Source organism: Telopea speciosissima, chromosome 2 (genome assembly GCF_018873765.1).
Source record: "Telopea speciosissima isolate NSW1024214 ecotype Mountain lineage chromosome 2, Tspe_v1, whole genome shotgun sequence".
Lineage (NCBI taxonomy): Eukaryota > Viridiplantae > Streptophyta > Magnoliopsida > Proteales > Proteaceae > Telopea > Telopea speciosissima.
Window position 1 is genome coordinate 17,473,322 of NC_057917.1, and position 16,815 is coordinate 17,490,136.

Consider the following 16,815-nt stretch of genomic DNA (forward strand, 5'->3'; position numbering starts at 1 on the left):
CCCAATTGACCCTTGAAAATTCTGGTTTATTACTAGTTTGCCCTTTGGCTTGGATTGTATTTAAAAGTGGATTTTCACCAAATTACAGCCATGCCATCATTTTTTTCCAACACCGTTCCCTTTCAATAATTCTAATTCACTTGACCACCTCCCAAATCATACCTTTGGCATATACCCATAACCCCTTTGGAAGTTAATGGTATTCTCTAATTTGCCATTTCTTCCTTTTCCATTACCCTTAGCACCTCTTGGAAAATTCTGGAATATTATGTTTTTGTCCTATCTCTTACATCATCTCCGTTATGTCCACGTGTACTACACGTGAGGGGGGGATTATGTATAGTACACCTGCAGACATTGTAGAAGCAGAACTTGCAGGAACACTTGGCGTAAAACATAGAAGATCAGAGTTTTCACCATTTCCAATGGGTATCTACTTTGTTATTGGGTTGAGTTTGCTGTAAGGGGGAGATTGAAGTATTGAAGAATATTGAAGATATTTGGTTGTTGCCTATTTGAGGATTTCAGTTGGGTTGATACAGTTTTTTCCGCTGCCTGATCCAGTTTGCTGCTTGCTGCTCCTGTTATTTCACTTCAAGATTCTGTCACTATGACAATCTGAGATTCATCACTGGATAGCTATTGAAGATCGTTGAAAGCTGCCTTTTTGGAAGACATTCCAGTCCTGGTTTGCTGATCATGTTTGTCCAAGTTTTGAAGATCTATTTTTTCAAGTCCTTGAAGGTTTATTTGGAAGCTGCATTCATATGTCAAGCTGGACTCTACTGCAATTTAGTTTTTCCCATTTTATTCAAGTTGGGCATTAGTACCTTGTATGCGCCAACTCGAGGGGGAGTGTTAGTATCATTATGGAGTTCTTTTTTTATTTAGTTCAAGCTGGATTTTCCTTCTTCTCTTATTTGTATAATCCAGCTTGAGGGGGAGTGTTGGAATATGTACTCCAGAATACCGTGGGGGTATTCTGGTCTTTTTGGAGGTAGTTTTATTCTTCTTATATTATTAAGTTTATGTCGACTATGTGGGTTTTAGTCCAACATTGCCTAGTTTAGTCTCTTTGCAATTTCTCTTCTATTATAAATAGAGGGGTTTACCTATTAATGAGTACAACAAGTTATTAGTCTCTCATTCTCTCTTTTCTCTCTTCTCTTCTCTCTCTAAGGTTACTGGTTACAGGTCCTAGGTTTTCTACAGTTAAAAAATTAAGGTGATAACAACAAAGGGGGAGAAATAAAATAATAAAAGAAAGTGGAAGAATTGATTAACATTTAATCACAAGACAACGAAGTGATAGGTTGACAGCCACTCAGGTAGTGCAATATCTTTCTCTCTCGGGGAAAGAACAAACAATATCTTATTGGTCCGGATTTTTGTTCTCCCCCAATCCATCATTAAAGCCATTGAAGCTCTCATGTGTGGCTATCTCTGGACAGGTATCGAATCTTCTAGATTCCTCCGCCCTCTCAGTTGGTCCTGTGTTTGTCTGCCTAAGAAAGAATGGGGTCTTGGATTAAAAAGAATTAAAGAGGTCAACAAGGCTGGAATTCTTAAGCTCATCTGGAAGCTTGCAGCCAAGCACAACAGTATTTGGGTGGATTGGATCTATTCAGGATTCCTTCAAAGTGATTCTATCTAGACTGTCAGCAGCTCTCCGGATGCTTCTTGGGTTTGGAAAAACATTCTCAAATGGAGAACCTTAGCCCTTGGAGTTATCACTACCAAGGTTGCTGATGGCTCCATGACAAGACTCTGGCTTGATCATTGGCATCCCTTGGGCATCTTCCTTCCCTTAGTGAACATTTATAGGGCTGGTCTCCACAGACTTTCAACAGCCGTAGACATCATCTCCTCTGGATCCTGGCCTCCCCCCCCTTCCCCGCAGCTTGCTTTTATTTGGAACTCTCTCCCTCCTTTGATCGGGAGGAATCCAAATTCTAGGGACCTGGTTTGTTGGACTCCTTCAGCCTCAGGTATCTTCAGCTCCAAATCGGCTTGGAATCACTTGAGATCTAGAGGCCCCTCTATTGATTGGTTCAAGGTTGCTTGGTTCAAAGGCCATATCCCAAGACATAGCTTTTGTGTTTGGCACACGCTTTCAAACTGTCTTCCAACTCAGGCTTTCCTCATCCATCGGTGTCTTAATGTCTCGCCTGCTTGCTGCCTATGTTGGAATGGCTCCAAATCGGTTTATCATCTGTTCTTTGAATGCCCTTTTTCTGCTTCAGTTTGGTCCAGAATCCTCATCAAATGCTGGCCTAGGAGAAGAAGGGTTTTGGCCCTTCAGAGTGAGTGGAAGTGGATCGTCCAAGCTTTTGGGGCAATTCGATTTGTGATAGAATTGGTTTGTTGGCTTTTGGGGCTACAATCTCGCATATTTGGATGGAGCGCAACATTAGGAGATGGACTTCCAACTCTAGGTCTTTCAGGCAGATTTGGGATTCCATCTCTTTCGATGTTAGCTCCAAATCCTCCTCCCCTTCTCCTTCTTCCTCTTGTGTTAATTCCCCAAGGAACAGGCTCATTGTTGCTTCCTGGGGTCTCCCTTCTTCTCTTCTCTCCCATTCTCCCTAGGGGGTCGGTTAGCCCTATGTATTGTAGGTTGTTCTCTTCTCCCCCTTTCTCCCCCTGTATTCTGGGGGCTTCTTGTTTTCTTTCTCTTTGGTAATGAACTTTTATTCACCCAAAAAAAAAATATATCTTACTAACATTGATGGTTCTTGAAGCTTCTCTCTTGCTATCGGCTCTCTGCAATTTCTCTCTTCAGCCTTCGAGACAACTCGTAGTTTCTCTCTGACAGAAAATAGACAAAAATGAAAATGGAGGCATTGAAGCTGTAATCCTCATGGTTGAAGCTTCCGGCACTGCTCTTGCTTTCGACGCAGCCCCATTTGTTCATGCCATCTTCGTTTCTTTAAGGGCTCTTACTTTCGGATTGCTCTTCTAATCTTTCTCTCTTAGAATGAATCTCCTGACGTAGATGAGAAGACTTTTGTCTCTCCCACTTCTGATCTCGGTCACTTCTCCTATGCTCTGCAGATCTATTCCGATACTGAGATTGGGGTTGAGGCTTTCAGTCTTTTGACCTTATCTTCTTCATTTTTTTTCATTGTTAATTATTATGTATTTAGTTATTATATAATATATCAAAGTTGTTATGGGAATATTTTGGTTGTGATCCGATTGTAGTATGAGATATTCTTTGATGGATGTATATCTCTGGATCTTTTTCTTATTAAGATGAGCCGAGAAGGGTTGGAATGGGTAATAAATCGATTAAAAAGGTGAGAAGGGAGGAAGAAGATGTGGAATTAACATCCTCGCTCTTGCAACTTGCATGAACAATTCAGGGGCTGGGGAAGGGATTAACACCCAGTATCCTCCGCTGTGTTGCGTAAGAACTCACCACTTTATGCCTTTTCTCAGGTCTCTCTCTCTCTGCCGAGATGGCCTGCAGCAGCGGCAATGGCAACGGCTACATCCTCTGATCTTCAGTTCCTCACGAGTGACCATTCGAAACCGGATATTTTCCGAATATCCAATTAAGTAGTCGAATTCGGCATTGAAAGTATTTCTACGTCTCCAGCGGACAAACGGTTCGAATTTGGATATTGAATTTGTAAATGAATTCGATTACAGAATCGTCCTATTTGATTTGAATTTGATCCGTTTACATCCCTACATATAACGTGTCTGCCATTCCTGGAGACGAAAAAGAAGAAGCAGCAGCAACTGCCACCACCATAGCTGCTGGAAAAGAAGAAAAAGAACCAGAAAAGAAGAAGAAAAAAAAATAAAGAAGCAGCAGCAACCACATCACTGCTACTGCCGAAAGGAGGAGGAGATGGAAGAAGCAGACAGAAGCAACTGCCGCCACCATCGCTGCTGGCAAAGAAGAAAAAGGAATTAGAAAAGAAGAAGAAGAAGAAAAAAAGAGTAGCAGAAGCAGCAATGACCACATCACCACCACTGCCAGAAGGAGGAGTAAGAGAAGACCGGCAGAGTCGAGGGTTTCAAATTTTCAATTGCCTTCTATGTCTCAGCCCTTTTTTCTTCTCTTTTTTGTTTTTTAATGCATGATTCCATGTGGTGCATTGTATGAGAATTCTGTACACAAGCAAATACAAATGTTAAAAAATGAATAAAAAAGATCAAAATCCTATATTCTACATCTAACCCACTAAAAATTACATCTTAAAATAATGGGATTTTGATGTAGAATATGGGATTTTGATCTTAACCACAATTACTTGGAGGAATCCTTCTATGGCTCAGAAAGATTCCTCCCATATGTCCTTGGAGGAATCCTTCTGTGGCTCAGAAAGGATATGCACAACTACCTAGAAGAAGCCACAATTTAGGTGGTTAAGATCAATAAATTTTATTTTACCATATTATATCCTTTCTGTAGAACACCCTAAATAGTGCTTTTTGATGCCTTCACTTCTCTACCATGTTCAGCTGTATGCAATAAAGTCTATCTGACTGCTGATCTGGAGAATATTGGTGATACTGTGGTCTTTACAGATTTCCTCATTAGTAATATCCTTGCCCATAATTAGATAAACTGAGAAAAGTACTTCCTCTTTTTTTTGTGCAGAAATAGGAAGCAGTTTTATGATGGAATCGGGTTTCTTCATCACATCTTTTGCGGCTACTATATTTGTTAGTGCAATTGTGGGAGTTGTGCTTTTGTTCATCACGTTGCTTATTTCATTAGCTACCATGTTGCATTCCTGTCAAAGTAGGAGTTCTGGAGTTATTCAGCTTCAGAAAATAACTGATGATTATAGTTATTGCAAGGTTTTTGCTCTACATGCAGAGCTCAATGCCTTGGAAGCTGATGAATTTCCTAAAATTTGTAAGACACTTGCCATCCAGTATGTCAAAGAAGGTCAATATCTAAGAGATTTGAACTTGACTATGTCGGTGGCAGATAACTACTTCTGTAGTTTGGCGCCAGAGAAAGATGGTTTGGATGTCGTGTTGATCGATTTGGATGATATCTTTCTGTCAAATCCCTGTACCCATCAATTGAACAATCGGTAATTTTCTAATGACATGTTAACTTGCTCTTGTAGTGCTGTTGGACACTTTCTCCCACTTCATTTCAAGATTGTTGTTGTGCTTGTACCTCATTATAGCCAACTTCGTTGAAGTCAGAATTTCTTATACAAGATCTGCTCTTCAACTCACATAAGTTTAAAACTCATTCCAGAAAAAATTTCTGTTTTCTTGGTTTCTATGAGCTATAATGATTCACCTACATTTAGTGTTGTATCTTAATCCGTAGTGTTCCTGTGGAATGTTTCTACTTCTGACCGCATGATTCAGATCAATACCCTCTGTATTCTTTCCTTGAATATCCTGTTATATTGTGATGATTCAACTGAAAGTTAAACGCTGCTAACAATTTCAACAATTTCCATATTTGCTATGGGACAGACTTGGTCAGCATGACAAGAATGAATTGGCTGAAGAGGCGAAACATCTAAATCACATGCTTGTTCTTGGATTTTACAAGAAGCTTCAAGCTAGTGGGTGGTCCTTGATTCTTATCACCAGGAAGCCTGAGAAACAGTGGAATGCTGTCCAAGAGAGCCTCATTGTTGCAGGATATGGGGGCTGGTCTTCTTTGATTATGAGGTAATTTCCTCACGCCCTTTGGTATATGATAATTGGTGACTAATTATTCTTGTAGTATACTTTTTCTAACAGATTCTGATGGGTTTCTAGAAACCTAAGGGTTAGGTTTCAGGAACTCGAATAACCAGGATCACAGTGATGTGTTAAATAACTAGAATTCAAGAATATTTAATTACAGTAAATCAACAACTCCGATGGATGTAATATTCTGGTATGAAGTTGATAATATAGCAGGGAACAACTCTTCAAAAGATGGACATGATCCAGTTGTTGGATCTCAAGAACCAGCACTGTTACAGAACTAGCAACTAAATATCCTAAATACTAGGAACTCAAATAACTCACAAAATACTGAACTTATAGAGGTAAGATTCTGGCTAACAACAGTACTTAAGCTATCAAACATGATATCAAAATATCAAGTAAATCCGATGGTTAGATTAGGAGTTATGAATTTATATTGAGTATTGATGGAGAATAAAGGAAGAAGCAGAACAAGAAGATATGACTAAGCATCCCACCTAGCCTCAACTGGAATCCCATCAGCCATAATGGTATCTGATATGTACACGGATACAGTGGAGAGATAATAGGAAAAAAGGGAAAATAGGAAAGAGAGAAAATAGGATTGAAAATAGAAGAGAGAGGATAAAATCTGAAGTGTTTGTTCCCCCAAGGTGTTCTACCCTCGATTGGGAAATCTTTCCCATCTGAGGGGTCTACTTCCTATTTTGGAGTACTTTCTTATTTCCTGATTTTGAGCTTCATGTGTTCTCCCGACAGCAGTATTTTGCCTTACTATTGTTCACTGTGGTTGGATATTTTTGAGACTCTAACTTGTATCAGTCCTGTGGCTATATATAAGTGTTAACAATACTACCGTATTAACGTAATGTCTGGGCTGTTAAGTGTTATCTACTGTTCTGGTGTTGGGTTAGGTGTTATAACTTATAACTTGCTGTTTTGACAGTGCCTATGATCCTACTGTAGGTTAGAACTTCTTCAGTTCTTTGACCTGGCCCTACATTACTGGGTGCCTAGCATCTTCCCATCCCTTAACTTTGAGCTTACCCAGAGATCTGGGAAGACCTCTGCTTTATACATTACAGTCATTTTTCAGGGGAGACATAGGACCCATATCTAGGTGGCGACTCCCAAACAACCATTCTTTCTCTCTCCCGAGACCAAAGAGAGTCTGGTACGAGAGAAGATCCCTTAGGGTTGGGTGCATTTTCTGCATTTTGAAATAACATTGGATGTTGAGAGCTTTATCTATGCCTCCTTGCGTGGTATGTCTTGTTTTACTTGTTGCTGTTGCATCCTGGTATGGTTGCACTTCTTCTGCATGTGTAGACAGCTAATTTTGAGCTAATACATTTAACACATGGCCAAATGAGAGTATATTCTATAACAGTTAATTCAAGTTTTGTTGACCCTCTTATCAGATTGATGCTTGCTCTACATGGTTAGAGTTAATTTAGTCTATGAGATCTATTTGGCCTATGAGATCTATTTGCAGGATCCACCTGATGCTGTGTCTGAACCCCTTCTGTGTGCCCTAAGAGACTCTTTATGTGAACGTATATAGCTGACATGAAGTGATGCATTTAATGCATTGCCAATCAAGAGGGTGGGCTATTAACACCCATCTCGACCCTTTCATCCAGGATGATCTTGGTAAATGTGGTTAGAATAAATATTGATCTATTTGTAGGATTCAATGAATAAAGGGTTTGAACCACCTCTTTGTGGCCCTTATATGCTTGTAGATAGTCCTAAACTCTTAATTATTGTAATTTTTCGGTGCACGAGTTTATTATGTATTTGTGCACTCAAAACTAAAGATCTACTCTATTATTTTGATACTTAGCTGAATCAAGCCCAAGAACTCATGGTTACTTCAGTGCATACTCTGTCATTAAATATTGCACTTGGTAAATACAGTCTTTTCTTGTGTTATTAAGTAGTCAAACTGGTGAATGTATTAATGGACAGTGTCTTTGCAGATCTGATGATGAAATGCAAATGGAGACCTGGGAATACTTCTCCAGAAGAAGGGCACATCTGCAAAACCAGGGCTTTCGTATCGCAAGTGTGATTAGCAGTCAGCTAGATGCTTTAACTGGACCATGCTTAGGAAAACGTAATTTCAAGCTTGCAAGCCCAATTTACTACAGGTTAAAGGAACAGACTGAAAGCATCCGTATTTTCAATCCCTTGTAAATACTAGATATTCTTTCTGGCTACTAAGTTGAACCCTTGGAAAAGAATCCTGGACAGTACTACTCCCTACTCCATTTCAACCATTTTATGGCCGCCAGTATTGCCCTAATGTGTTGAAAATGTAAATATCCTTGAACATGAGAGTTGAACATAGAAAATTCTCGGAAAAAGTGCTCGTATTCGCTGTAATGAATAACTCGGCACCTAATCTCGAAATTTTAAATTTGATTTTTTTCTTATGTCTTCAACAGGATGAGATAAAGTTTTAGAATATAACCTAATAAGGCAAAGCCTCACTTAAGCGGTCTGCTTTGATAAGCTAGTCAAAGCTGTCCATCCTCATTGTGCCATGTAGAATGATTATTTGGCAATTCTGACCATTGGTTAGGTAGCACGTGTTCTGGATTAGCCACGTCAAATTTCAGAGTGTATATCAAATACCTTTCCAATGTATGTCCATGCAAGTCTATAGTTCTCAGATCCCAATATTGTGCACTCTCCCAGTCCTGAATTTTCAAACCTCTATTTTGCCACTTGGAAAACTCTTTTAGGGTTGAAATTTTATATGTGAGTAGGGGACCTTGGGGTCCATCAGTCCACAAAATTTGGGACATACCTGATCTGCATGTGGCAGGTTTTTAGGTGACCTTGATAAGCTTATCAATGTGGGCCAATTGGAAAAGTTTTACTCAACCTAAAGTGGACATATTTTAAGGACCTAAAAATTTAAACCAAAAATAATATGAAGGCAGCATGATTAATGAAATAACATTTCTATAGCTGTTTGACGGGAACAAAATAGATTATGGCATTTAGATCAAGAGTCCATTTGGCATCTATTTTTCGAATGCTCATTTTCTCGAATCATCTGGTTTGCTAGCCCCATAGGGTTACGGATTTCCTCCATCATGTCTAATTCAGTCTCAAACTTGTTTTCCCGATTCTTGGATTCCACAACTCCAAAACATGATATTAAATATTTTTTGGAAGTTACATCTGTTGTGGTGTATTTCATTTGGGTGGAAAGAAATCGAATTTTTAATGAACATGAACAACTAAACCCCCATTGTGTTCTTTATCATGTCAACCAATAGATATCTACTTTAGAGCAAGGATCATTAATGTTAAGTTCATCTGTTCCTTCCCCAAAAAATACTAACTTCTCAGTCCCAACTCCCATACCTGTCCCACCTGAACTGCTTTCATCTTGGCACGCAAAAGATCACTCAATCCTTTTAATTAATGGGAGTTTTCAATCCAGTTCTAAAGAGGGTGGTTGGGTATCTCTATTAAGGGTTCATTCAGATTTATTGTTTTCTCTTTTGATTATGGTTCTCTAGATTCTGCAGATGAAGCAAAAGGGAAGGCAATCAGACAAGGACTGTGGATTGCAAAAGAACAAGGCATCCAACGGCTAGATATCTGGACTGACTTGACAAACCTCAATGTGTGGCTGAAAGAGGGCACTAGTTGCAAATGGCCGTGGCAACTCTAACTTCTTTTTTCTATCATGTCTTTTTGAGTTTTTGAATCAGTAGTTGTATATAAGGTAGACAGGGATACTATTTTGCCTGCTCATATGCTGGCTACTAAGGCATGTAATTTGAAAGTAACAGATAGGGGTATATGTAATCTCTCTGAACTTGGTTCTCTTTATTAAGTATTATTATCTTTCATAAAATAAAAATAATAAGGGATTTTTTTATTGACACTCCCTTAAGGTGTTATATAATTTGAAATCTTATTATTATTATTATTTTTTCTTCCAATAAGGATAAATATTATTTCACATGTATACTTGAAATATGTGCAAGACAATGATAGACATAGCATATCTTCAATACGTGGTCTGCTCTTATTGATGGATAGGTTGGGCACTTGCCCATTTTTGCTTGTGATTTACACGGTGATTTATGTATCATTAGTCAAGAGCTTTGATACTAGCATGCCTTAGATTTTCTTAGGGTGCTTTTTGTGGAGGGATTTGCTTACCTTTCACTGTCAGATGCTAGACAATTGGTTGTTCTATTGCTACTACCAACAAGTTGATGAGCCTTTTGAAAGTAAATATTGACGGCACCATCCAACCACTGTCCAAGACCATCGACGACGACCACCGTCCAAGACTTTCCTTTAACCATGGAAGATTGTTAAGGTTGTCTTAAATTCTTCGTGGAAAAACGACGGTGAAAATTCCTATATAAGGAACCATGCTTCCTGTATTTTGCATCACAGTTGTAGTAGTTACATAGCAATAGAGTTGTTGTATCATATCTGTTAATCTTTTTAATAAAGATATTTGCAATTTCTTCTCCGTAACTCTACAAATTTGGTATCAGAGCCAAGTTATTGGTCTCTTCTTCGACCGATCTTCGCTGCTATATTTTCCAAACGTTTCAGTCTATTGAAACAATCCGGGTCTTCCTCCATAGGCAGTTGCACCATTCCCATTCCTTGTAAGGTGTTCTTCCATCGGTTTTATTTGATCATTTGATGGTGTGAAACTAAAGAAGAAAGGAGGAGAAAAATTGTAAAAGAGCATTTAAGGTGAAGTGATGGTGGAGTGCAGTGTTGATTCAACAATTATATTAAAAGAGGTGTGTGTTGGGAAGTGTTAAAAAAAAGTGAGCGGAAGGTGAGGATGACGTTGGAATGTAGTATTGAGTCAAAAAATGCATTAAAAGAGGTTTATTGGGAAGTGTATTAAAAAAATGAGAGTTAAAAAAGGAGGTGTTACGTGTTTTTAAAAAAAAGTCAAAAGTGGCTGTTGGTGTCTAGTAAATGAGAAGAGAAATTAAAATAGAAAAAAAGAGGAAAATTGAGATGAGAGAAGAAATTGAAAAAGGAGAAGAAAAATTGGGAAGCAAAAGAGAATTTGAATCACTTGATTTAGTGGTTCATCCGGTTTCACTTTAAGTGAATCGATTTTTAGCCAAACAGCCAGGGATCGTTATTTTGTTCACGCACGGTTTGGGACTATGAAGTTAATTGGTCGGGGACCAAGCTTGCTTAGTAGTGGAAATCAGCTTGTCATACTAAGTCACAAATGGCAGATTTGGCAAGTATAGCTGGGATTGGAAAGCTCAACAACAACAATTACGTCATATCTACAAGGACAAGATCTATGGGAGGTCGTTGATGGCAGTGAGACTGCACCTCCAGAAAATGATGCAGCCATAAAGAAATGACGTGTAAAGGCTGGAAAGGCCATGTACATGGTAAAGACAACCGTTCAAAAGGAGCTGTTGGAGTATATTGGAGAAGCCAAGTCACCCAAAGAGGCTTGGGATTCATTTGTTGCATTTTTTTTGCGAACAAACAATGCATATCTTCAACTTTTGGAGAATGAGCTAGGATTCGTTATTCAAGGTACGATGACAGTAGGCCAATATTTCATGAAAGTGAAACCACCATGTCATGAGATTTCACAGTTGGATCCTGACTCCAAGATTAGTGAGCCAATGGTGAGATAAATTATAATTCGAGGATTCAAACCCGAATATAGTGGTTTCATGACAGCCGTCCATGGTTGGCCGACTCAACCGTCTCTCTTGGAGTTAGAGAGTTTGTTATCAACAAAATATCAAGAGGAAACACTCTTTAGCAATCAGTGGAGAGGTAAGCCAAAGAGAGAAGCTACTTTGTCAGATAGACAAAAGGAGAGAAATTATCAACAAAGGAGAGCTCGTTACAGTCGATATGGATCCAATCGGCAACCTGGAGATTCAAAGCATAAAAAAGTTGAATGCTATAACTATGGCAAGAAAAGCCACTATGCTTGAGATTGTCGCTCAAAGAAGAAGCCGGTGGAAAGCAATTCCGCGACACAGACCAGTTGTTAAGTTGATAGGAGTGAAGATGAGTGGGATGTGCATGCTACCTGTTGTACCATTGAACCGGTTACTCAAATTTTTTTAGAAGAAGAGGTAGCTCTTACGACAAGCGCTGGAGGAATTGACTATAATCACAATTGGATTGTATATTCCGGATGTTCAAACCACATGACAGGAGATGAGGAAAAGTTCTTTTCCATGTCAGAGTATAAAGGTAATCAAGTTGTCGTGACTGCTAATAATACAAAGTTGCCAATCACCCATATCGGCAAAGCTACTTGCATTGCTCGCTTCAACCCTGATGAAGCTCAATTGTAGAATGTCTATCATGTGTCAGGTATGAAGAGAAATCTATTATCTGTGTCATAACTAACGACTTTTGAGATTTATGTTGTATTTGGACTAGAAGATGTGAAAGTCTTCTAAAATATTGAGACATCTGAAGCACTAATCATGTAAGGGCGACAATTAGAATCTATCTACGCGATGTCAGCTGAATCAACATACGTAGAGAAGACTAGATACAGTGAGACTATAGATTTGTGGCATGCGTGATTATGACACGCCGGCTACCACAAACTCAAAGCGATGATGACCAAGTCTATGGTGAAGGGTCTTTTAGAACTAGAAGTGCGGACTGATACAATCTGTGTTGGGTGTCAATTTGGCAAGGCACATCAATTATCGTATTCTGAGTCCAAGTACAGAGCCAAGAATCCCTAGAGTTTGTTCACTCTAACGTGCTTGGTTGAGTGAAGCATTCTTCGATCAGTAGAATGTACTATATGTTGACTTTAATAATGACTTCTCAAGGTATGTGTGGCTATTTTTCTTAAAAGAAAAATTATAAATATTTTTCAAATTTGTGGAATTTCAAGAAAATGTGGAAAGAGAAGTTGGGCATAAGATTCAATGCTTACGCACCGATAATGGTGGAGAATACACGTCCGGGGAATTCACTATTTATCTGAAAAGGCATGGAATTCGACGACAGTTGATCTGCCTGAATACCCCACATGGAGTAACAGAAAAAATGAATCGGCATCTTGGCGAGATATGTCGAAGCATGATGCATGCTAAAAACGTTGCTTGAGGTTTCTCACAATAGTATGGGCTAGATTATGATGAGACATTAAGTCCGGTTGCCAAAATTACAACCGTACGAGTGTTATTGGCCCTTGCAGCAAGCAAGTCATGGACACTATGGTAGATGGATGTAAAGAATGCCTTTCTTCATGGGGTGACTGACCGTGAACTTTAAATGGAGGAGCCTTAAGGGTTCGAATGTCAAGACTGATAAAGCTATGTGTGCAAATTACATAAGGTTTTGTATGGATTGAAGCAGATAACTTGTGCATGATACAGAAAGATAGCTGAATTCTTAGTTCAAAGTGGATATTCAGTTACACCTGCAGATTCAAGCTTGTTTGTAATAGCTCAAAACGGTAAGATATCAATCATACTCATTTATGTAGATGACCTAATCATCACAGGAGATAATGAAAATAAAAATCGTCAGATTAGGGAGAATCTATCAGTACGATTTCAGATGAAGGAGTTCGGGGAGCTCAGGCATTTTCTTGGACTTGAGATTGATCGAGTCAAAGAAGGGTTGTTCTTATGTCAACAAAAATACACAAGAAATCTCTTACAAAAGTATGACATGGATAATTGCAAGCCCATCTCTACACTAGTAGAAGTCAACACTAAACTAAGTGTTGATGGGGAAGATGATTTGGAAGACTCGACCATGTACAGGAAACTAGTAGGTAGTCTGATTTACCTAACAATGACTCGACCTGATATCCGTTATGCAGTTAGCCTGGTAAGCCTCATGTGGAAGCAACTCGTCGTATTTTGCGATATGTGAAGGGAATTGCTGATTTGGCCTCTTATACAGAAAAGGAGAAGCGTGTGAGATATTTGGTTATTGTGATGCTGATTATGCAAGTGACTCAAGCACGAGAAGGTCAACGACTGGATATACATTCAGTCTTGGATCAGGACCAGTCTTTTGGTGTAGCAAGCGACAATTGACAATATCTCTATCAACCACAGAGGCTGAGTACAAATCAGCAGCAACGGCGCCACATGAAAGCACATGGTTGATGCAATTAATGAATGATTTACAACAACCAATGAATTATTCGTTATCACTATATTGTGATAACTTCTCTACCATACGGTTGGCAGAAAACCACGTCTTTCATGCAAAGACCAAACATGTAGAAGTGCACCATCACTTTATTAGAGAAAAAGTCTTGCAAGGAGAAATTATATTGTAACCAGTCAAAATAGATGAACAAGTTGTTGACATGTTCACAAAAGAACTTAGCTTTACCAAGCTTATCAAATACAGAAATGAACTAGGCATGACAAGCAAACTTGGAAAAAGAGTCGATGTTGAGGGGGAGGATTGAAAGTAAACATCGACCGCACTGTCCAACTACTATCCAAGACCATCGACAACGGCCACCATCCAAGACTTTCCCTTAACCATGGCAAGATTGTCAAGGTTGTCTTAAATCCTTCGTGGAAAAACGACGGTGAAAATTCCTATATAAGGGAACCATGCTTCTTGTATTTTGCATCCCAGTTGTAGTGGTTACATAGCAATAGAGTTGTTGTATCCTATCCGTTAATCTTTTCAATAAAGATATTTGCAGTTTCTTTTCCGTAACTTTACATCTTTTTTTTTTCACAGCAACAATGGCTCTATTGGGAAGTCTGGCTTCTGTTAATAGGTTAATTTCCAAACTGGAGTTTGGCTACAGTAACAGAAGAATTGCTGCTCTCCAATACTTCATGTTTTGAAATTTCTTCGATTAGTTTGTCATCGTACTCAGTTGCCCTTTCATTAGAAGAATTCTGTGCATGATTTTTTTTAAGCTTATGGATGACAAGAGATGTCATCTAGTTAGTGGCGTGCTTGTTTAAAACATGGCCCTGTATAGAATTACCCTATATTGTTGAGATGAGACTTGGTTTGAGTTAAGTGGCCATAACTTCCACATGTAATGGAAGTTCATTCTGGAAACAAATTGAAGCATTAACAACAGTTGTGGGGTTGGATGTGGACTCCAATATGTAAGACTAATGCTGTTGTCTAGTCCCAAGTGCTTCTACCCTTCCCGAGTCCCACATGCCACAGTTAAAGTCCTTGCTTCCCACCCTAAATCCTTTGAAATTTTTGGAGAATGCCCCATGGAGACTAAGGCCCTGTCTGGTTAAAAGTGAAGCAAATCTAAGATGAAAAAAATTCGCAGACTGAAGTTTCAGGGTAACAATGGCTTGACTTTTGTCTTGTAAATGTGAAGATGCTTTTCATATGCCTCAGCACCATTCTTAAAGCAGCATAAGGAGACTCTAACAAGAATGGCACATAACTACTTTTTTGTTTTTTTTTGTTTTGGAGAAGGGGGTGGGGGATGAGTCCTTGACACTAATTGGTCAGCAATAGGCTAACTTTGATACTAAAAAGCCTGCCACTATACCACCATACCAGAGAAAATAGGTTAGTCCCACACTTTAATGATTTGATACCCCTGAAGGATGCCAAGAGAATGCTGGAACCATCAAATTCAGACTCAAATCAGTTCCATCCTTCTCTCACATCCACTCCGAAAATGTTTGATATTTGTCTGTCATCCATGTCTGACCTATGTAATGTAATGCTCACATATTCTTACCAAATCACTGCCTCTGAGAAAACCGATGGCCTGTTGCCCAGGCTTATTCCCATGTTAAAAGCTTCCCTTGCAAATCGCATGCCTATTAACCACAGAAAATCAGAACAATTCATTTTTTTTTTTACTAGTGATACAACTGCAGGAAAAAAAAGAAGAGTCTACAATCGTAACTAATGTTTGTGAATGTCGAATTCACCTAAGTTGCTTATTGCCGCTAACTGCATGGTTGCAGGAATAGAATTCTTAGTCCCTACAAAAATCTGGAGGCTTTGGAGAATCACTTCACATGTTCATGTTTGCATACTTGATGAATACTCAAAGACATCTCCAAAACTGGTCGACTGAGATGGCTTCTCATTCAATAGCCATAAAGTTGAAGAGAATGCAAAGGTGGTGATAGGCCGCTCATTACTCTATTCCAGTTATTTGAATGTTGAAGGGAACAGACTTTACAATCAACCTCAGTAAGATACCCATTGTCTGCACTTTGTACTCAGGGTTTTAAGGCATTTCCCTCTGTAGAACATAGAGTTTTAAACAATACCTTGATAATATTTATATTTATATATAATTTCAAATAGAAGAAGATATAAATAAAAATCTTCAAATAAATAAGGTAATATTTGGTTATAGAAAAACAGTACCTACCGCACCAACAAATATATATTACCCTCGACCTTCCCCTCTTGACTTACAATATGAAAATGAGGAAACACATTGGGAATTCTAGGGACAAGCTATAATAGAATGGAATCTTATGCCTTATGGTTTAAAAAAATACCCCTTCTGAATTTCAAAATATTATGAATCAAATATTTAATCTATATTCTGAATTTATGATAGTCTATATAGATGATGTTCTTGTTTACTCAAATTCTATTGAACAACATTGGAAGCTTTTAAATATCTTTTTAAAGGTTCTTAAGCATTCAAGATCAGTTGCTTCAGCAAAAAGGTAAAGCTTTTCCAAACTTGGATACGATTCTTAGGACATTATATTTCCTTTGGATCAATATTACCAATAGGAAGAGCGATTCAATTTGCTTATAAATTCCCTGACCAAATCAGTGATAAAAATCAATTACAAAGATTTCTTGGAAGTCTCAACTATATATCAGAATTCATCTTGGTCAGCAGAAACAGTTATAGTTTGTTCACATGTTTTTATAGCATAATCAGTATGGAATTCAAAAGTTCCTTTAGTATATATATCGGCTTCAATGACTTTAGGAAATTTTCCACTTAATATATGTTTTTCTAAATTTTAAAATATTATTTCTTCAGAATTATGAACCATCAGATTGGAAGATTGGGGCTTCATTGACTTTAGGAATTTTTCCACTTGCTATATATATATATATTGGATATTTCTTGCTAAGTATTTAGCTGATTTCTCAATCCTCCTACAC

General features: G+C 38.4%; 1 protein-coding gene across 1 annotated transcript in view; it reads left to right on the plus strand.

Moving 5' to 3' along the window:
* LOC122653290 (uncharacterized protein At2g39920-like) overlaps window positions 1-16,155 on the plus strand; it is a 33,793-nt gene extending 17,638 nt beyond the window's left edge. Inside the window, exons 3-7 of the mRNA XM_043847268.1 lie at window positions 4,616-5,060; window positions 5,461-5,661; window positions 7,668-7,864; window positions 9,420-9,424; window positions 16,144-16,155. Coding sequence (XP_043703203.1) covers window positions 4,616-5,060; window positions 5,461-5,661; window positions 7,668-7,864; window positions 9,420-9,424; window positions 16,144-16,149 — 854 coding nt within the window. The 3' untranslated portion in view covers window positions 16,150-16,155. The remainder of the gene's footprint in view (window positions 1-4,615; window positions 5,061-5,460; window positions 5,662-7,667; window positions 7,865-9,419; window positions 9,425-16,143) is intronic.
* The last annotated feature ends 660 nt before the right edge of the window (window positions 16,156-16,815 follow it).